Source organism: Sylvia atricapilla, chromosome 4 (assembly GCF_009819655.1).
Source record: "Sylvia atricapilla isolate bSylAtr1 chromosome 4, bSylAtr1.pri, whole genome shotgun sequence".
NCBI lineage: Eukaryota > Metazoa > Chordata > Aves > Passeriformes > Sylviidae > Sylvia > Sylvia atricapilla.
This window is the reverse complement of record NC_089143.1, coordinates 61,629,113-61,648,280: the sequence shown is the minus strand read 5'-3', so window position 1 is coordinate 61,648,280 and position 19,168 is coordinate 61,629,113. Positions and strand designations below refer to the sequence as shown.

General features: G+C 39.6%; 1 protein-coding gene across 3 annotated transcripts in view; it reads left to right on the top strand.

Annotated features, from left to right (window-relative positions):
• The window catches only part of PTPN13 (protein tyrosine phosphatase non-receptor type 13), a 112,916-nt gene that overhangs the window by 67,526 nt on the left and 26,222 nt on the right, over positions 1–19,168 (top strand). For all 3 annotated transcript variants that reach the window (XM_066318108.1, XM_066318109.1, XM_066318107.1), the window contains exons 10-21: positions 5,682–5,901; positions 6,850–6,924; positions 7,035–7,209; positions 7,423–7,576; positions 7,711–7,849; positions 8,249–8,401; positions 9,736–9,918; positions 10,899–11,061; positions 14,264–14,687; positions 14,855–14,952; positions 16,755–16,811; positions 18,134–18,226. In XM_066318108.1, coding sequence (XP_066174205.1) covers positions 5,682–5,901; positions 6,850–6,924; positions 7,035–7,209; positions 7,423–7,576; positions 7,711–7,849; positions 8,249–8,401; positions 9,736–9,918; positions 10,899–11,061; positions 14,264–14,687; positions 14,855–14,952; positions 16,755–16,811; positions 18,134–18,226 — 1,934 coding nt within the window. The remainder of the gene's footprint in view (positions 1–5,681; positions 5,902–6,849; positions 6,925–7,034; positions 7,210–7,422; positions 7,577–7,710; positions 7,850–8,248; positions 8,402–9,735; positions 9,919–10,898; positions 11,062–14,263; positions 14,688–14,854; positions 14,953–16,754; positions 16,812–18,133; positions 18,227–19,168) is intronic.

The following is a 19,168-nucleotide window of genomic DNA, read 5'->3' as shown; positions in this document are numbered from 1 at the left end:
GCCATACCTATTACATATTGAGAATGGTTCCACTCTAAAGGTTTGAAAACTTCTATTGACATTGACCTTTTGGATTTTAAAGTTTCTTCTGGTCTTCGTCAGATGACTAATCTCCTTGGAATATTTTATCAAAATGATGCAGAAAACCTTTGTCGCAAGGGGTGAAAAATAAAAGCACATCTCCGTCTTCCCCTCTTGCCTCATCACATCACAGCAACAAAGCCTTCTCTTGGCAGCTTTTTGCCTTGTATGCTGTAGAAATATGCATACATAATATCATAAATATATATAATATATATATAATATCACAAACACATAAAATCATAAATATCTCCTTTGTATGCAGGAGAAATATTGCTGCTGTGCTCAATAATCTAGGATATCTTTATGGTTTTGGCATGTGCTGGAGGGGAATCCTGCTTTATCCTATTAAAGAAACTTGGAAGTATATGAATATTGAGCCTGTGTTGGGTGATGTGACACTGCTGGTGAATGTGTCCTCCACGTTCACTAAAAGCAAAGGGTGATGTCAATGATGTCAGTGATGTAAACAGGGCTTAGAGCTGTGCTTTGAACATGGAGATGAAAATGAGTGTCTGCTCCTCACACTATATTGTGTGCCAAAAATGGGTCTGGGTAAGGCAGGGTCTCAAATAAACTGCATATCAGTGCAGGTGAGCAGGAGAAGAGTTCCTTGGACGTTGTGCAGCTTTTGGTTACCTGGTTTGATGAACTGGTTTCCTTACTTACCTGCATTTTGCCTGAGAAATGCAGAGTCATCTGAAAAACCTATATATTGGCATTTCTGGCAGGGAAGAAGTTTTTAGGTGCAGTTTAACAGAGTCCAGGCAGTTCTGTTGTCAGGGATATGATGTCTGTGTAATGCTGTATGTGTTAGTGGTGTCCAAGCAGTCGTGGGAATCCAGCCTGTCTTCACGTAATAAATGTGCTTTTACGGCAGCCTTCTAAGGGTTGCCTGTTTATGTAACCATGTAACCCTCTACAAGAGCTGTAAATTTTTAATTTGTGTTTCATGCTGTCTTTAGCACCACACTAAATTGGCAAATCAGATTATTGCCACTGTACGTACAGAAACAATACACAGCTTTCTTAACTTATTTGCCTATTTTTTTTTAATTTTTTTTTGGGGGGGTGAAAACTGCTAAGTCACCCTTCATTCTGCTTTGCCTTGAACCCGGGAAATTGCTCATTCAGCACTCTAGTCATGCTTCCAAATAAACTGGCAGTAATTTGCGGATGCTGATAGAGAACTTTTGTTTCTATTTACAAGGTATTTCAGAAACAGAAAGTAGTATGTGGTATGTAAATGAGTCACGTTGTAAATGAGTCATTGTTGTAAATGAATCCGGGCCTATTATGCAAGTGAGAATGCTGAGGTAAAGCACTACACAGTTTCTCATGGTTTATTTCACATTATTTTATATTATTCTGTTAAGACTGGTACCTGTAATGGATGTAATTTGTGTATGTGTGAAATCTAGAAGGAAAATATGTTTTGCAAGCACAGCATAGACTTACCTGTTGTACTTAGCAACAGAATGAATCTTAAGGGTATGTAACTATACAGTATTTTTTAGGGTTTTTTTTAATCTCCTGCATCCTTGACCTCTGCTCTGATACCTCTGCACTTGCACAAAAATGTCGTGGTAGGGTACCACAGGCAGTTATTTACTGATTTTCATAATTGTTCACCCATTTTTATAGGTGAACAAGTTTGGGGGTTTTTTATGAATCTGACTACCAGATAGTTTGTATATCCAAGACAAAAAAGCAAGGCTGCCAGCTAGTTTTACTGGTATTTTTTTGCAGACCTACTGAGAAACAGGAAAGCAGCCACAAGCAGAATTGAGTCCTGTATTAATACTTAAATTAGACCTCTGTTAATAGTATGAGCTAAATAGAAAGCAGTGTGCTCTCTCTGACCTACTACAACAGCTCCTAAAAGATTCCAATGCTAACAACTGTAAAAGGAATTCCATCCAAGATGGTAGTAAGTTAAATGGGGGATTTATAAGAAAATAACTTTATGTATTTTTCCAGGACATTTCACGTTGCTGCTTTAAAACGTCCTGTGATGCAACACACCATGGCTTTTATAAGCTCAGGAGCCTCAGGTCTCAAAGTAGAACTGGTGATAACAAGTGGTTCCAAGGAGCAGGATCTCAGAGTTTACATGCTTTGGCTGGCCATTTGATTCCAGGGTTTGGGGAAGTATATGCAACTTAATCCGTTACTTAAATTCCATCAGCACTTGGGAGCATGTTTCAGTGTCTCTCTTGCATTCAAGAGATACCATCTGTACTTCAGTGCATATTAATTTTACTGCTCCTGTGGCATATTCTTAGAGCCAGTCTGTTTAATCATCTGCAGAATTATCCTGATAAAATTGAGCTGTAAATCAAATAGGAGGATTTGGATTTGAGGGAAGTTTCCTTTAAAAGAAGCAACAAAGCTGTTCAGAATTATCAGAAGGTGGAGCTTGTGCTGCTTGGGTGGGCTGGCCTGGCCTGATGTTCAATTAGCAGAAGGCATAGACATTCAGTATTACCCTTCTTGTGATCTGTGACTGTTGTTATCCTTTAAGCTTCTTGGAATGCATTCCTTGTGGCAATGGCTTATGTCTTGTTTCCTCTCTGCTTCTTGTATTCCTTGGGTTTTTTTCCTTTTTTTCTTTTGTTTTCTTTTTCTTCCTTTACTATTTCTTCCTTTTTCTCTCCAGGAGCAGCAGCTGACATGGATCTCTTCCTTCTGTTGCCTTTTCCCTCCAGTAGATTTCATTTTCATATCCTTCCTACCTTACCAAAAGGCATCCATCTTTCTCAGTCTATTCCTGACCTTCCCACTGCACTAATCATTAGGGAATGCCTACCTGCTTCCCTTCTTCCAACTTCCTTCTCTGATCCAATACCTGCTAATTTCTTGGTAAGTACACCAGGTGAAGAGAGAATTCACTTCCCTTTTTCTTTTCAAGCCTCAGCCTTCCAGGGCTGTGCTCCCCTACCATCTGCAAGTTAATAAGCAGCTGTGAGATTCTGGTTTGCAGTCAGACCCTGATGAAAATACAGACTTGCAGCCAAGTGCCTGTCTGATGAAGCACCACACAAAACACACTTGTGTGATGCTATCTGTTAGGAATGTGATTTAGACTCTTTCTCTCTTTCAGTAATAACACTTGCATATTCAGAACTTCACAAATGAGCTCTCCTGTACATTTCAACAATATTTTCCTTTTCTGTAGGAGAGATGCATTCCTGGTCTTGGAACCTAAAGACTGAATCATGTTGCTCCTCATAAAAACTGGCAGTCTGACCAAGCCAGAGTTAATTTTACTGACTCAGGATGCTGAAACATGCAGATTTATGTTTGGTGATAGTGCTTATCTACTAAGACAGGAAAATTTATAAACCCTTAGGTTTTTGAGCTTTCTCCATGGACACCCCACATACACACACCAATTTTCAGAGAAATTAATACATGTCAAGATGTATCAATACATGTTCAGAGATGATAAAACCAGCCTAATGATGAAAACTTCTCATTGCTCCTGTTGCACGGGGCAACAGTTGTATGCACTGTATGTTTTTTTAAAAGGCAAGATATTTTTCTGCAGTAGGTGTTCTCACAGAAGCAAGTTTTTAGATAGAGCCAGTTCCAGCATGTCTTTTTCAAATGTCTTTGATAATTCATAGATATTTACATTCAGAAACTGTTTGTTTTTATTTCAGAGCCCATCCTTAGACCTTGATCTGAAGGGTGCTTGTGGGTGTATTTAACTTAGGGTTCGGTCAATATTCCCATATATGTCAATCCGAACAAGTTTCCTCGTGGTGAAAAACTAAGCATGTGTTGGCAGGTCTGAGTCTTTTTCTCATTTTAGTCCTTTTAGGTGCACATTATTCAGTCTTTTGTAGAAAAAAAAAAAAACCCAGAGGATGGAGAAGGGGAAAAAGTGCTGTGAAAACCCTGCACAGAGGAAAGGATAATGGGCTTACATTAATACATTTGTTCCATAGGTACTCTGTATCTTCCCTGGAATTCCCTTTGAGGAATTTTAGCATTGTTCTCTTCTTATATTTAGCTCTTCTTATCTTAAGGCTGGTTTTGTATGGTAACCAATGACACTTTACTAACGAATACTAATACTTTTAATACTAATGTTGTAAAGAGATGAAAATAAAATTTGAAATCCCTTCCACCAGTTTGGACAAGTGTACTGTCTTGGACAGGTGCATTTTTCTCTTAGTTTATTAACAGATATGTCACTCATCAAACATATCTTTAGGTTCTCGTAGGAAGCAGATACATAAATTGAATGTATTTTTTAACAGTCTGTATATTACCTTACTGCAAAGGGCCCTGTGTCACTCAGTGCAGGATTACTCTGTATTTGTGTATATTTCTAAACTTGACTGCAGTGTTACACAGGCTTCTAAACATTTTCTTTGCTTTTTCATGTTTTTCATTACTCAGTTTGGGTGATATGCTCAACACTCAGTTTAGAAATGCCAAAAAATGAGCTTTTTTCATGAAAGCCACCTTAGTATATATCCCTTGTCCATTTTTGTTTAAGAATGCCTCTGTATATTTATGTTAACAAGGAGAGAACATTGCTTTTTCTCGGTTTAGTATTTCTACAGAAGGCTCAATTGGTTTCTGTTTAGTTTGGGGTTTGAAGTTGTTTTTCTGTAAGCATGGGTCAGAGAGAAAGGGAGTGGAAGTTGCTATTAGCTTTCTTGGATTTCTCACTTGTTCATATTTCCTAACCAGCTTTTTTTTTCAAATAAAAAATGACTTTTATTTATCCAAACAGGATGTGGATTTCTTTCCTTATGTAAAGAATAAGACTGATAGGATGTTTGGGATCAATACTTGCAGAAAAAAAAAATTGAAGATATGTTGCTGTGTTTTTTTTAAATACTGATGCATTTTCTGCTTGTTTTTCTCATTTTTTCCTTCAGATTATAAATTTAGACTCTAATTTAGTCAATGGGATGGGGGTATATCAGCAGGCCATTCTTGGGAATTTTTTTAGGAAAAGGAACCATTTTCAGCAAAATGAAATTATGGAAACATTAGTGTATAATATTTAGAATACTTTAATATATAGGATGCTATTACCTAAATATTTTTATGTAAATACTTCAAGCTGTACTGCTTCTCAGGAGAAATCAGGGAATAAATATCAGGCCCATGCAAACGAAGTCTGAAGCAATATTTACTTAGAGGAAGTACACTATTATTTCAGTTTTTTCTTTAATGACATGTTTTTGAGCATGCCTTTTTCACAGTCCCCACATAAACACAGAAATAAAGATATCTGCAAAGCATTAATACTTCTCTTCTTCTTGTGCATCTACCAATTTTGCACTGATTCACTGTGTTTGTGGTGTTGAGTATTTTTTCAGGCTGCAGCTGAGCCTTTATTTTCACATGAATAAATGAGGCAGTTCTGCAGGCAGCTGCAGAAGCCTGGTCTGTGCACTTATTTTCTGCAGCAGTGGGTTGCTGCACAGAGGTAACCTCCTGGCTGCAGAATAAATGTGTTCCATGTGTTTGATGACTTGTTCTTGCGCTCTGTGTTTCTACTTGGGGGCGTGCTTAAAGCAGCAGAATGTCTTAGGCATTCCTGCTCATCTGTCATCCCTCTGACTGTCCTGCAGGCAGCATGAAGCACCATTTGAAGGCAAACTGATCAGTCAAGAAGTGATGCTGAAGCGCCAGGAAGAAGAAATGATGCAGCTGCAAGCCAGGATGGCTCTGAGGCAGTCCCGGCCCAACCTCTACCCAGGGGATGCAATTAGATCCTCCATGCTTGACATCACCAGAGACCCACTGAGGGAGATAGCCCTGGAAACAGCCATGACACAGAGAAAACTGAGGGTAATGCCCTGAGCTCAGGTGAACTCTTGTTTTCATTGAAACACAGCAGTGTCTTGCCTGAAACTCTCCTATGTGGGGTTCATAAACTGGGCCCTGTAATAAACAGTCATCAGCAGATGAAATCCCAGGTGTGTGGTGTTGGCCTGCTTTCACGGGGTAAGACTTGTGAGATTTTGTGGCATTAGTGGCTACAGAGCCTAAAGTGGCATCAAGAGATGCTAGAGCAGACAGCAAGGCTCAATAGTTGCATCAATTAAACAGTATAGCTTCCTAACAAAGGTAAGGCGTAGGTTTCCTCCTCTATTCTGTGGTGTTTTCAGCCACTGCATTTGCATTTCTCTTTGTGGAATGTGGATGTGCCCCACCAGCATCAGAGGCTATTAAATGAATAAGTTGGGAAGGTAGACAGAGAGAGGATTCATTTGGCTCATAAATCCACCTGAATCCCTGTGCAAATCCCCTTCGCTTTCCCGGCTGTCTTGGTATATGGATGAAATATAGAATTACACACAAAGAGGGAGACAGGTTTATAGGTAAACAGTGTCTGATGTGTAGAATACATGATGGCTTGATGCCCTCTGCTGCTACTTTCCATGAACTGGATATTTTTAAATTTTTTTAAGTAAGGATGGGAAAACGTGAAACAAGACTCAGGAACTTGCTGCCCTAGTACAGAGTAATAATTCCTGTATCTGTCTGCAGTCCATCACATGAGGATGAGTTAGTTCATGTAGGCTTTAACTGACCAGGTTGGTTCCCCTCTCTGTTCCCCAACTCGTAAGAGGTTTTTGTGAAGATGTTTTGCGTATAGTACAGAGTAGGTAGCAGACAATTGCAAAATTTTATCATTTGGTGCCTCTTTTGCATTTGCAGGGCAGGAGTTAACTGTGCCTCAGCCTGTTGGTGCAGGAACACAGTGCTCATTTCATACTCTTTTGTGATTTGCAGAACTTCTTTGGCCCAGAGTTTGTGAAAATGACGATTGAGCCATTCATCTCCTTAGATCTACCCAAGTCTATCTTGGTAAGAAAGGGGCTGTTCAGACATCTGTGGCAGGGGGAGTATGTTAAACCAACAAATGTATTTTTTATCACAAGTGTGAATGTTGAGAGGTTTCATTTCACAAAATGCAGACCAAGAAAGGCAAGAGTGATGACACCAGGCGAAAAGTAAACGTGATGCTTCTGAGTGGGCAGAAGCTGGAGCTGACCTGTGATACCAAAACGATCTGTAAAGATGTCTTTGATATGGTTGTTGCCCATATTGGCTTGGTGGAGCACCACTTCTTTGGATTGGCTACTTTAAGAGGTAAGAATAACTGCTAAATTATTTCTTCTTCCTTTATTCAGTATTCCCTTTAAAAGATACTGTGCTTATTATTAAGTCATTGTTAGTCAATGGAAAACTTTGCTGTTCGATGCCCAGTTTCAGAGTTATAAATCTGGTCTTTATCCTCCATCTGGTGCAAATGTTTGGTTTTCATGCTTTTGCCCTTGTGCTTCTGTGTAATGTTTGTGGCAGACAATGAGTTTTTCTTCGTGGATCCTGACATAAAGCTAAGTAAAGTAGCTCCAGAAGGATGGAAGGAAGAGCCAAAGAAGAAGAACAAGCCCCCTGTGAACTTCACTCTGTTTTTTCGCATTAAGTTTTTTGTGGATGACGTCAGTCTCATACAGTGAGTGTATGAAATTTTTTGTAACCCCTTAAGCCCTAAATTTATGGACAGAAATTGAATATTAATCAGTACTGGGGTACCAAAGATGGTGTGGGGTGTTTTTTTCATGGATTTGTGTTATATTCCTGTTCTAGGCACACATTGACCTGTCACCAGTACTACCTGCAGTTGAGGAAGGACATCCTAGAAGACAGGATGCACTGTGATGATGAGACAGCCTTATTATTAGCATCCCTAGCTCTCCAAGCTGAGTATGGAGATTACCAGGCAGAGGTACATCATCAGTTTCACTTTTGATCTTGTTGAGCTGTGATCTTGCTGATTTGCAACTCTTCCCCAGACTGGAAGCTCAGCTGATCTGCTCTTGGCAGGTTTCTGTGAGCAGGTGCTCCTAAAGTCCAACAATGTTGGTTGCAGAATTCAGTGCAAGATCTGGTGTTAAAGCCTTTTATTTTTTCCCAATGGGAGTAGATTCATGCTTGAATACGGAGAAACTGATCTGAAATTAAGCTGTGGGCCGAAATGGAGATTGTGATTGCCTCCACTTACTCAGAATCTTATGATCCTCTGAGTTGTAATGTAGAGTAGGTTGTAGAAATTAATGTCTGTGCTTCATTTGTGCTCATAGGGCAGTATATGGAGGTGCCATCACAAAAATGTTTTGTGTTGCAGGTGCACGGCTTGTCCTATTTCAGACTAGAACACTACGTCCCAGCAAGAGTGATGGAGAAACTGGATGTGTCCTACATCAAGGAAGAGCTGCCAAAACTGCACAGCACTTATGTGGGTGCCTCTGAAAAAGAGACAGAGTTAGAATTTCTGAAGGTAAGTGGGCAGCAGTTGGCTTCCTTCATCTGTGGCTTAAACATTCTCTTGCTGGGTGCATGGCCCTCAAGGGAAAGTGCAGTAAAACAACTCAGGCTCTGAATAACACTAAAGGAAGAGACCTGAAAAGATTTTATCCAAAAGACACATCATGACAAGCCAAAAGAAATTATAACAGATGAGAAGTTCTCTCACTTTTTTCCAGTCAGTAGTCTTAGCTGGCTAAAAAGAACTACTGATCCTGTGTTTGCTCTAAAGGAAGCTGTGTTTATGAGGCAGCACACCCTGTAGTCCCCACGTCTTCTGTGCTTTCTGTAGAGGGGGGAAAAGCCCATAAATTACAAAAAAAATTTGTTACAGCTAATACTCTGTGTGATGCTTGGTATGAAGCAAGCCAGAAACACTGCCAAGGAGAATTTTTTGTGCAGGTTCTATGTAAGATGATAGGAAAGCCATTATCCACAGATGTACTTGGATTATTCTAAAAGGACCCATTGAGAAATCTAATTATGGTGTGTGTTTGTGGGATAATAATCAGGTTCTCCCTTGATCAAAATGAGTTCAGGGAGTGAAGGATTGCTGTTGGAACACCAAATAACCATTACACTGTAATTCCACAGCTACACTACAGTCACACCATTTCTTAATATGTGATGGAAGAGACACTCAGCTGACTTTGTCCATCCTAAGTCTGTTGCTGGTTTTGCAGAAATGTTCTTGCAACTTAGCCACAGAGAAGAAAGTAGGGGACACGATCCTAGCTAAAACCTAGCCTGGCTGGGGGAGCAGTTAGATTCCCTTGTTTGATTCATTCCAACAGTCCCTTACACCATTACTGAAGAGACAACAGAGGTGAATCACTGGGAGTGCAAAGTGAGTGAAACTGCGTATGATACCTTAATATGAACACAGAATTGCAGTGTCAGTTTAATTCTGCTTTAAAAAAAACATGTGAAGAACAAGTGCATCCATCTAGTTACAGTTCCTTGCTAACAACTGCTTTGTGCAGTTTGATTTACTCACATGTGCTCTCTGTTTGTGCTTTCCCTGTTTGATTTTAATAAACATTGGGTTCATTTGCTGTAGTCTGGCAGCTCAAGAGGTACTACTAAGTCTTAAAACCCTCAGCTGATGTGTGTCTGTCATAATAGCTGTGAACTATAAGTAAGTGGAATCACCAGGCAGACAGAATTATTTTTGCTAAAATAAATACCTTTATATGCACACGTGAAAGCGTTTATAGAGGTATATAATATTAATACAGTGATATGAATAAGACTTTTAATGGCTTTAAATTCACACTCACAGAAGTTTCATTGCATTGATCTGTGCAGTTGTGTCAGAGGCTCACAGAATATGGGGTTCACCTTCATCACGTGCTGCCTGAGAAGAGATCCCAAACAGGAATCCTGCTGGGAGTGTGCTGCAAAGGAGTTGTCATTTTTGAAGTTCACAACGGTGCCCGTACACCTGTACTGCGCTTCCCGTGGAGAGAGACAAAGAAAATATCCTTTAGTGTAAGCTGGTCTCTTTTCCTCTCTATGTACACATCTCTATTTGTGTCTCCAGTAACTCTGAGGTTTTTATTGGTTATTTTTGCAAATTAGGCTGCTGTTTTACAGCACAGTCTGACTGTGTTTTGTGAGGCTGCCGTATTATGGGATGGAAATAGGAGTTTTCATGTTTTAGAGGTTTTATTTTTTACCTTAGCTTGCATGGACAGGTGTAGTGAAGGAGCACCAAGCAGAGAATCCTGCATAAGAGGACTGGGTACAGGCAAATGGCAGTACTCAGTATAATTAGGAGATGCTTTTAAGTTATATTTCTAAGAGTAGTTAAGTTAAATGATAAAAGATAACAGGCTGACACTTAACCTGGACAGCACCAGCCAACTTGAGTGGGTACACCATAATCTGGTGATCATGTGTCAGTTTTTACTGAGGCATTGAGCTTCAAATGCTTACCTTTATATAGGTATTGAAAACAGCACTTCTAATTCTGTCTGATACCTTATTGAGAAGCTACAGCCCATTCCATCTGTGAGATGGTTTTAACTAGCATGGATAAATTCAAGTTTAAAAATTACTAAAAATATAAGTTCAAGGCCTGGAACATTAACTGAGAGATTTAGTCATTAGATCAGCATTTAGTTATTTTTCTCTTAAATGGCAGCATCCCTTGTGGCTTCCTCAGGCCTTTGAAAACCCCATCCTGCAAGATGTAATGGTTCTGGTTGTCATTACTCAGCACTGACAGTAACAGATACAGATTAAATAATAATAAAGCACCTTCTCATCTAGCCCAGGAGTAGCTTTAAAGAGATACTTTATAAATCTCACATTATCTTTGACTCCTATTTTAATAGAAATCTCTCCCATCAGTGCATTTTGCTTCAGGAAAGTTTGAATGCTGTAACTGTGCACAAGCAAATAGAGAATTCTTTGTAGGCTAAAAGAAATAATTCATCTTCGACTTTTTTTCTTTCTCCATTGTGCAGAAGAAGAAAATAACTTTGCAGAACACATCAGATGGCATCAAGCATGCCTTTCAGACTGACAACAGTAAGACTTGCCAGTACCTTTTGCATCTCTGCTCTTCCCAGCATAAGTTCCAGCTACAGATGAGAACCAGGCAGAGCAACCAAGACACTCAGGACATTGGTAAGGACTGTGATGCTGTGTTAGTTTTTGTTAGCAATCTGTATGTATTTTTGTAAGGAGCAAAGCTGAACTGAAGCTCAGTAATTCTGCTGAGTGCTGTGTATGTGTAGATCTGCATTTGGAGGATTTATACAAAGGGACCATACTAGATAAGCTTGTTTAGATTTTGTTTAAGGGGTGGGAAAGGAGTTGGGAGAACACAGAAAATCTGGCACACAGCAGCTCTTCTAAACTAAAAGCAATCTAAAAGCAGGTCACTAATAATACTTCCCTCTTTAATTAGAGGTTTTTGCCTTTTCTTTCTGAAATATCTTGAACCTATTTCAATAACAGGACTTTTACCTTTTGCTTAATGTGAAAGGGATTGGTTTGATAATGTGGAATTAATGGTGTGATCATGGGAGTGCAGGTAAAATAGGGAGCATTCCATGATGCTCCATCTCTAAGCTGTGGGTACAACAGTCTTTATTCCACCTAATGTTGGGTGGATCTGGTGAGGAGCAACATGGATATGAATCTGTTTCCTTCAGAATTCCCATTTCCTTCATAATCTGTGTGCATAATAGAAAACGTAAAGGTATTCTTTTTAGATAGAAAATATTAATTGGATAATGTAATCATTGAAGAAACCCCTCTGTACACATTTCTTCACTGTTTGGAGCAGAGGCTGGCTGGCCTTCAGTGTGGTCAGAAAGTGCTGTTTTGGCCAGTCTGCCTGCTCACGCTGTCTTTGTTCCCTGTTATCTGTCTGCATTCCTGCTGCTGTTAATCCAGACTTCCACTAGTGGAGCTGGGATGAAGTTTGATCCCATTGCTGTGGATATTGTGATCTCTAATTAAAAAAAAAAAAAAAAAAAAAAGAAAAGAGGAGAAGTGGGAGTGGGAAAAGGCATGTGGCAACTATCCAGCCCTTTTTCTGTTCTGTTGGGCTCAGCCAACTTCAGGCAAAGAAACAAGACTTAGTAACTTAAAGGCTTTGTACCATTCTCTGATTTAGAGTTTGCTTATCCTGAATTGCAGAGAAAAGCAATACAGAGGAGGCTTTCTTGGCCAGGCAATCTTGGTTGCTTTTAACAGATGGAATATGTGTTGTGCCATGGGAGCCTGCAAAACAATAGTTTGCTTCTGCGCAGTGCAGATCACTCGGAAATCAGAAGTCCCAGATCCCACCAATCACTTGTAATCAGAAGCAAGCAAATAAGTATTATGGTTAACTCCAGCACGCTGATTATTAATAGGAAAAACGGTTAAAACAAAAAATTTGCTGCTGTCGTAACTTCACTAAATCTAAAATGAACGCATAATATGTCAGTAAAAGCTGGTAGTTGGAAGCACTCAGAAAAATAGTAAAGAAAAGGACATATATAACATTAAAGAAAAGAGCATTCTGGATTCCAGAAAGGACATATGGAACAAAACAAAACAAAAAAATGAAATGAGGGTAAAGTTAACCTTACAGATGATGAATTTTGAGCACATGAGAATTTTCAGTTGTGGCATTTGGCAGAAGATTTGAAAAGCCTAATGCCTATATAATATAGTTAATGATATGAAAATATTTATCTGAAATCCATAGAAATATTGTTTGATGTTCTCAAGGGGTAAATACAATGTCAAGAGAAGAGATCTCAGCATATTTTATGAGGGTACTCTTCCCCATGATGGGAACACAGCAAGTGCAAGGTATCACTGATGCCTTCTGTCAGAGTCAGGAAATTGGGATTTGTGGATTTCTGGTCTGATTGGGCAAAATCATTCTTCTGTAGCTTATCTAGTCTGGTGGCTCTGGCTAGAAGAGGTGTTTGGTGTGGATAAGGAAGTGGTATTTCATCGGGTAATTCACCTGATGAAAGGACAGAAAAACATACCTTCCACAACTAAATCTTTGTTATCTCTGTGCCTGTTACAGAGGAAGCTTGAGTTACTGTGGCAGTTAATTCCTGCCTGAGGTATTGGAGGCAGTAAAATCTTTGGAATGGCAGGACTGAGGCTGTATTTCTCAAATGCACTCTTTTCTAAATGCCACAGTGTTTACCATTAAACCCAATGGGTGATGTGGACCAAAAAGTAGAATTTTCCCTTCAAGTTACAGTGCAGATTCCTAAAGCAGCTTGTTTCCTACGTGCATGGAAGGTTAAAAAAAACCCTGTGTAACCCTAAATCAGAAAAATGCAGCTGAGGATTGCTTTTCCAGAGACTTCCCTGTGAACTGACTCCAAGACGTCAGTGAAGTTTATGAAGGATTCAGGTGGCCTGATTTCCTTTAAAGTCTCTAACCAGCCAACAAGTTGCCACAGCTTATCAAGTTCCTGTGTGAGAGCCAAGCCACAGGAACTTAACTGCTGCCCTTAGGAGGCAGTTTAGGGTAATAGAAAGGAGTCCTTGCTCAGCTTTGCTCTAAATTAAGAGGGGTTTAGGCTAGGAAATATTATCATGAATTTGCTTTCAGCTAAGAACATCCACCCAGGCAGTTCCCACAACTCAGCTGACAGTAGTTTAATTACAGTCCAAGACTTGTTTCTCGCTGCTGCTTAAGGAATTCCATGCTAATAGTAAAAAATCTGGCAAAACCCAGTTAACACCTTCTGTTTCGTGCTGGGTGTTTGTGGCAGGGGGGTCCTGACGTGCACCAGAGTGGACTGGTGTTCTGTAACTGGGCAGAGATGCCCAGCCCTCACGGCCTTGCAGCTGTACTGTAAATGTGGGGGAGCTCATGCAAAGAGAACAAAGCAATGGCTGGATGGAAGTTTGGTAGCATCTCAAAGTGTGGAGATAGGGGATGTTCAAATCCTGGAAAAGGCTTTTATGAGCAGATTAAAGGAAGTGTAGTCTTCCAGGTCACTTGGCTTGAGGATATTATTTGTTTTGCAGAAGGAGATGGTGTGCCTGTGCATAAGGCACAGCAGCCCGACAGGGAATATGAGTCTTCATGCTAATAAGAGGATAAATATTCTGTGGTTTTGGGCTTCAGGTTAGTGTAGTGTCATTAACTGCAAACTTTGCTTCCTGAGCAAACTCCGTGGTGGGTGTTTATATATCTCTGATGATGAGATATATACGAGCATGTAGAGAAAATAAATTTTTGTGCGAGTTGGTTGTTTAAAAAGCGTGCTTTACACAAGATGGTCACACTAGCTCTACTGAATTACTTGAATTGTTTGGGTTTTGTTGATTTGTTTGGGTTTTTTTTTTATTTCCACAGAAAGGGCTTCATTTAGGAGCCTGAACCTTCACGCAGACTCTGTCAAAGGCTTCAACATGGGCAGAGCCATCAGCACTGGCAGCCTGGCCAGCAGCACCCTGAACAGACTGGCTGTGCGACCCCTGTCTGTGCAAGCAGAGATCCTGAAGAGACTGTCCTGCTCTGAGCTCTCGCTCTTCCAGCCACTTCCTGGCTCTGCGAGGGACAAGAATGAGAAGAGTCCGTGGGAGGAAAGACCCAGAGTTATGAGCAAGTCATTCCACGACCTGAGTCAGAGTCACATCTCTGTTTACCCCCCGAGGAAAAATGTTATTACTGCTTTGGACTCTTCCCCCAAAAAAATAGAAGACATAATGGGAAGGGTCTTTCAGCAAATGCCAAAATTTGATGCTGGATCAGCAACGGGAGCATTTAAACCTAGCAAGTAAGAGTCTCTCTGACCACCCTGTACTATCTTTGTGTACAGTCAATGTACATTTTGCATCAGTTTTGATTTATTATTCATGCCATTATTTTATTACATTGATCCTTCCCTCTCCCAACTTCCTCTTCCCTCTGTCTGGTTCCCCTTCTCTCCTTCTCCCCTTTAAGTTCAAAATCTCATGCAGGTTTAAGTAGAAGCCCTGAAAGAAAGAAAAATGAATCAGACTCATCATCCATTGAAGATACCGGTCAAGCCTATGTTGTAGGTCAGCATGCAAAAAATAATATTACTGTATTTGCTAACTAACCTCTAAAATCGCTTTGGGTGTAATGCTTTGATATATTTATTAACTGATGGTAATATTCTGATTTCAAAGTGGGAGCAGAGCATCACATGTTAAAGCACTTCGGGCCGTTATGGCAGTGAATCCAAAAAATTCTTCCTTTGGTCAGCGCCAGTCTGTGCACAGGAGTATAAAGGAAAAAGCTGCAGCAGAAAACGGCTTCCAGGTTGTCACTTCAGGGTGCCATTTGGTTGTGTGGATCTATTAATCATTTGCTAGTCTTCACAGTCTGTTTGTGAAGGCTGAAAATTTTTAGTGTTTTTTGTGGAAAGGATGTGAGGATTGGTTCCCTGCAAGTGACTGCTCGGCATCAGCTGGGTGTTGGCCAATGCCTCTAAATAGTAACTCCACACTTTGGAGTTTGTTTCTTTTATCTTTGGGGTGGATTTTTTGTTCAGATAAAATAAATTAGTTAAAATTTTTTTGAAGGGTGTTTCACAAAAACACTTTTGTAGTGAGGTAAGCCAGATGCACTTACTCCATTTTCTTGGCAAGGATTGGAGTGCACAGAAATAGTGTTACTATTAACTAAAAGAGTGAGTTCACATTAAAAAAAATACATTTAGGGCGACTAAATAGATTTTAACTAACACTGGGTTGTTAAACAGGTTAAACTGTGTGTTACCAGTTTCTGGTTCTAGAAACTTCCCTTTATAGCAATAGAAACTACAATGACTGAAATATTTGCAGCCGTAGCTGCTGGTTGGCTTTACTATAGTTACAGGACATCAAAAAAAGTGGAAAATGGTGAAGTTTCTGGGGATGGGGATCATTATCAGCAGACTAAAAAAAGCAAAGAAAGCAGAGTGTGACATCCCACATCTGCCCCCCGTGCACTTGGACTGACTTGGGAATGATGCATTTTCAGTACTGAGGGCATAAATGCTGAAGAATGGGATGAGGCGTGCAGGTTCTGTAGTGGCTGGTTGCAGCCATTTACCCTCTGCCTTTAGTTTTATGATTAATATGATCATGTGCTTACCCATAATCTTCTGGGCAGCAGTTCTGGTGAGGGTCTTAGCTCCATGTCAGAAAGTCCTGATGAGTCACACTGCCTCTGCTGAGGGACACAGGTTCTTTGCATGGGGAAACTTTGGGGTTCGTGGGTTTGGAGAAGACCAGGGCTGCTTTCCTAAGAAGCTTGAATTATCTTCCCGCATTTGCTTTCATATATTGGCACATTTATTATTTTAACCTCTTTAAAGTAGGGCCATATTTGCTCGGCTGTGATAATTTCAAAGAAAATGTGATTCTGTATGCCAACGATTTTAAATAGAAGTAGTTCAAATTGCTTGTTGCTGCAGCAGCTTATTTGTTCCTTTACAAAATCTTACAAGAGTCCTGTTGCATTGGTTTATTAGCTTCAGCATATTCAATATCCAATATTGTTAGAAAATTTAGTCTTTGACTTCATTACTTAAGATCCATTACTTTTATCTGGAGTTAACCGTGGTCGTAAAGGCCAAACCTCTGTCCTTCCTTTAACTCATTGCCTTTGCATGAGCTACCATCTATCTGAACCTTAAACTACAACTAGAGCACATGAGTAGTTTGGATTTGCTAATACAAAACTAGTTTTATGTTTAATAATTTTTTTAAAAAGTGGTTTGGTATTGTGAATGAGCTCATGTGAACTATGTAAAGTCTGAAATAATTCTTCGTAGCTTTTGTATTTTAAAAAAAATGTGGATAATAGTGTCTTAATACTTCCATGCATGCCACAGGTGTTAGCATGAATACTCCAGAAAATCTTCTGTCAGCAGCAGCATTAAAAGAGAGTGGTAAGTTGATGAGCAATTAATTTAGTCAGTTTGTCACTTGCAAATGCTTCACTGTTCTACTTTTCTTGTGTTCTTTGGTATTCCTAAGTGCCTCTGCCAGTCAGCTAGATAGGACCTTTTCCTGAATGCAACTCCTAGTATTTGTTTTGGATTGCTTCTTGGGGGAGGTTTAGACATCTGTATGTAATGTTTTTCAGATATGAATAGTGTTTGTTTAGTTTGGGTCTTGAAGGGTGCTCTTACCCACCAGATCATGCTCTTGGAAGTTCATTTCCCTTACTTAGGAGGTTACTAGTTCTGTGTTTTCTTTTTGGTTTTCGCTCTTCAGGCTTGATGTGGTTTGGTGGGAGAAAAAGCTCCTTTTCTGGGTGATGTGCAGTCTGCTGCACTCTCCTGCATCACTTGTTCTCTCCTTGTACCTGTGTCTGGAGCTCAGGGGGTTTCTGCAGCTGTGGATTGCCTCTTCCTCTTAGGGCACAAGTATCCCAGGCACTGCTGGACCAAATGAATGTCTTCTCTAGGAAGCAAGTCCTTGAGTTCAGACTTGCACTATGTTGGTGTTTCCTGAAGTTTCAGGAGATTGGGCTTGTTTGTTGGTATTTTGTTTTGTTTGCTTGTGGGGTGAGGTTTTTCTTTGTTGGAGTTTGTGTTCTTTTTTTTATTTCACCAAATTATTTTCCTTGGGTCTTTTAAGTGCCTGGGTCTACTTCAGCCTGATGGGAAGCCTCAGGGGTCAGAGGTCTATTGTGAGGAAGTTCAAATTTTAGAAGAGGTGAAATCAGCAGCCTGTGGAGTTGCAAATGAGGAAGTAAATTTAAGCAAGAGAAGTTTTAGTAGATACTTTTCATTTTGGTTGGTTTTTAATGAAGAGAGACCATTAAAAGAACTCATTGAGTAACCTCCTAGTAATTTCATGTCATGACTCTCAATTTCAATTTTACCAATGTGTTTGCATCCTCTCCTACCTCGAGAAAAGCACATAAACACTGATCTAAATATTTTCCTGAACTGAGACTAATGAAGTTTAGGATTCTAGGACTCAATTATGTTGTCCCTCCACGAGACTGTGCTAGCTGCTTTACTTAGGAGGAGTAAAAGATTTTTAACTGCTGAAGATGGAAGTGGGTTAGAAGGGTTGTGGAGGTTTTTTGGGGTTTTTTTTGTCTTTGACCATGGCTTAGAAGATGAAAGTTGGACCCACTAGATCAAAACAGCCTTTCAAGTTATCAAAAAGTAATATTTTTTTCATGGAAAAGAACTTTAAAGTAAACTTTAAGGGAATTGTTGAGAAAGTGTCTGATCATGAAGCGTTGGCCTTGCAGTTGACTCTCTTCAAACAACACAGAGCAGAGTTGCCACACCAGAGAGAGAGATCACTTTGGTGAACTTGAAAAAGGATGAAAAGCTTGGCTTAGGTAAGTGGCTTTAAAATTGCTGTTGACATGTATTTCTAGAAGCCAAAAACGAAGTAAAGTTTTCTGGTTTGTATTTAAGCTTTTGTTGTTGAATTCAGTAAAGCAGTGCAGGTAGTGGCTGGATCCTGAAGGCATTTAAAATGCACTTTCTGTGATGTTAAGCAAGTCTGTTTTTCAGTTTTTCCATGTTGTAAATGTAGGATAATATTTATATTGTGAGCTAGTCATCCTAGAAGTTAGCCTTTAAAGTTTTCCTCTGTGCTCAGTATAGAATTTTGTCTGTGTGAAACCTCACAGCTTTGAGCTGTGACAAATGCTTTAAATAACTGCTTTTTATATAAAAAAAAAAGACACAATAAAAGCATTATGTGCTAATTGTGGAGTGTTTTCCTTCCTCCTGTAGTATCAGATGGAACACTGATTTGATGTTTAAGGAGGCTGGGAGATGAGATATTTGCATTACATTCCTTCCTCTACCACTGAGGTTTTTTGGTTTTGTTTTTGATGTGTGTTTTTTTGTTTTGTTTTGTTTTGTTTTTTCCTTCACAAAACCCACATAATTTTTCCCTGTATGAGTAATGAAAAATTTGGTGCCAGTGTTGTGCTTTAGGAAGACTCTCCAAAGTGTCCTTAAGGACATTGTTCTGTCACTCAAAATCACGCTGTAGTGTAAATTTGAGAGGGAAAAAAAGCCTACAAGACAGTAATGCTTTGTGTTTACACTGCATAGTAATGTACAAGTTAAGCACAAAGGGAAAAAAACTCAAAGAAAAGTACTATTTCTCTCTTTACTCCCCATGCAATTTTTGGTACTTTGCTGTTGTAGCTGGCATAGTAAAGATCTGATATCTATTACTTTATTTCTTCTTTCCCTCTGGTACATTCATCCCAGGTTTATTTGGTAGAATGAACAGAAATAGATTAGAAGCCTCAAAATAAAAC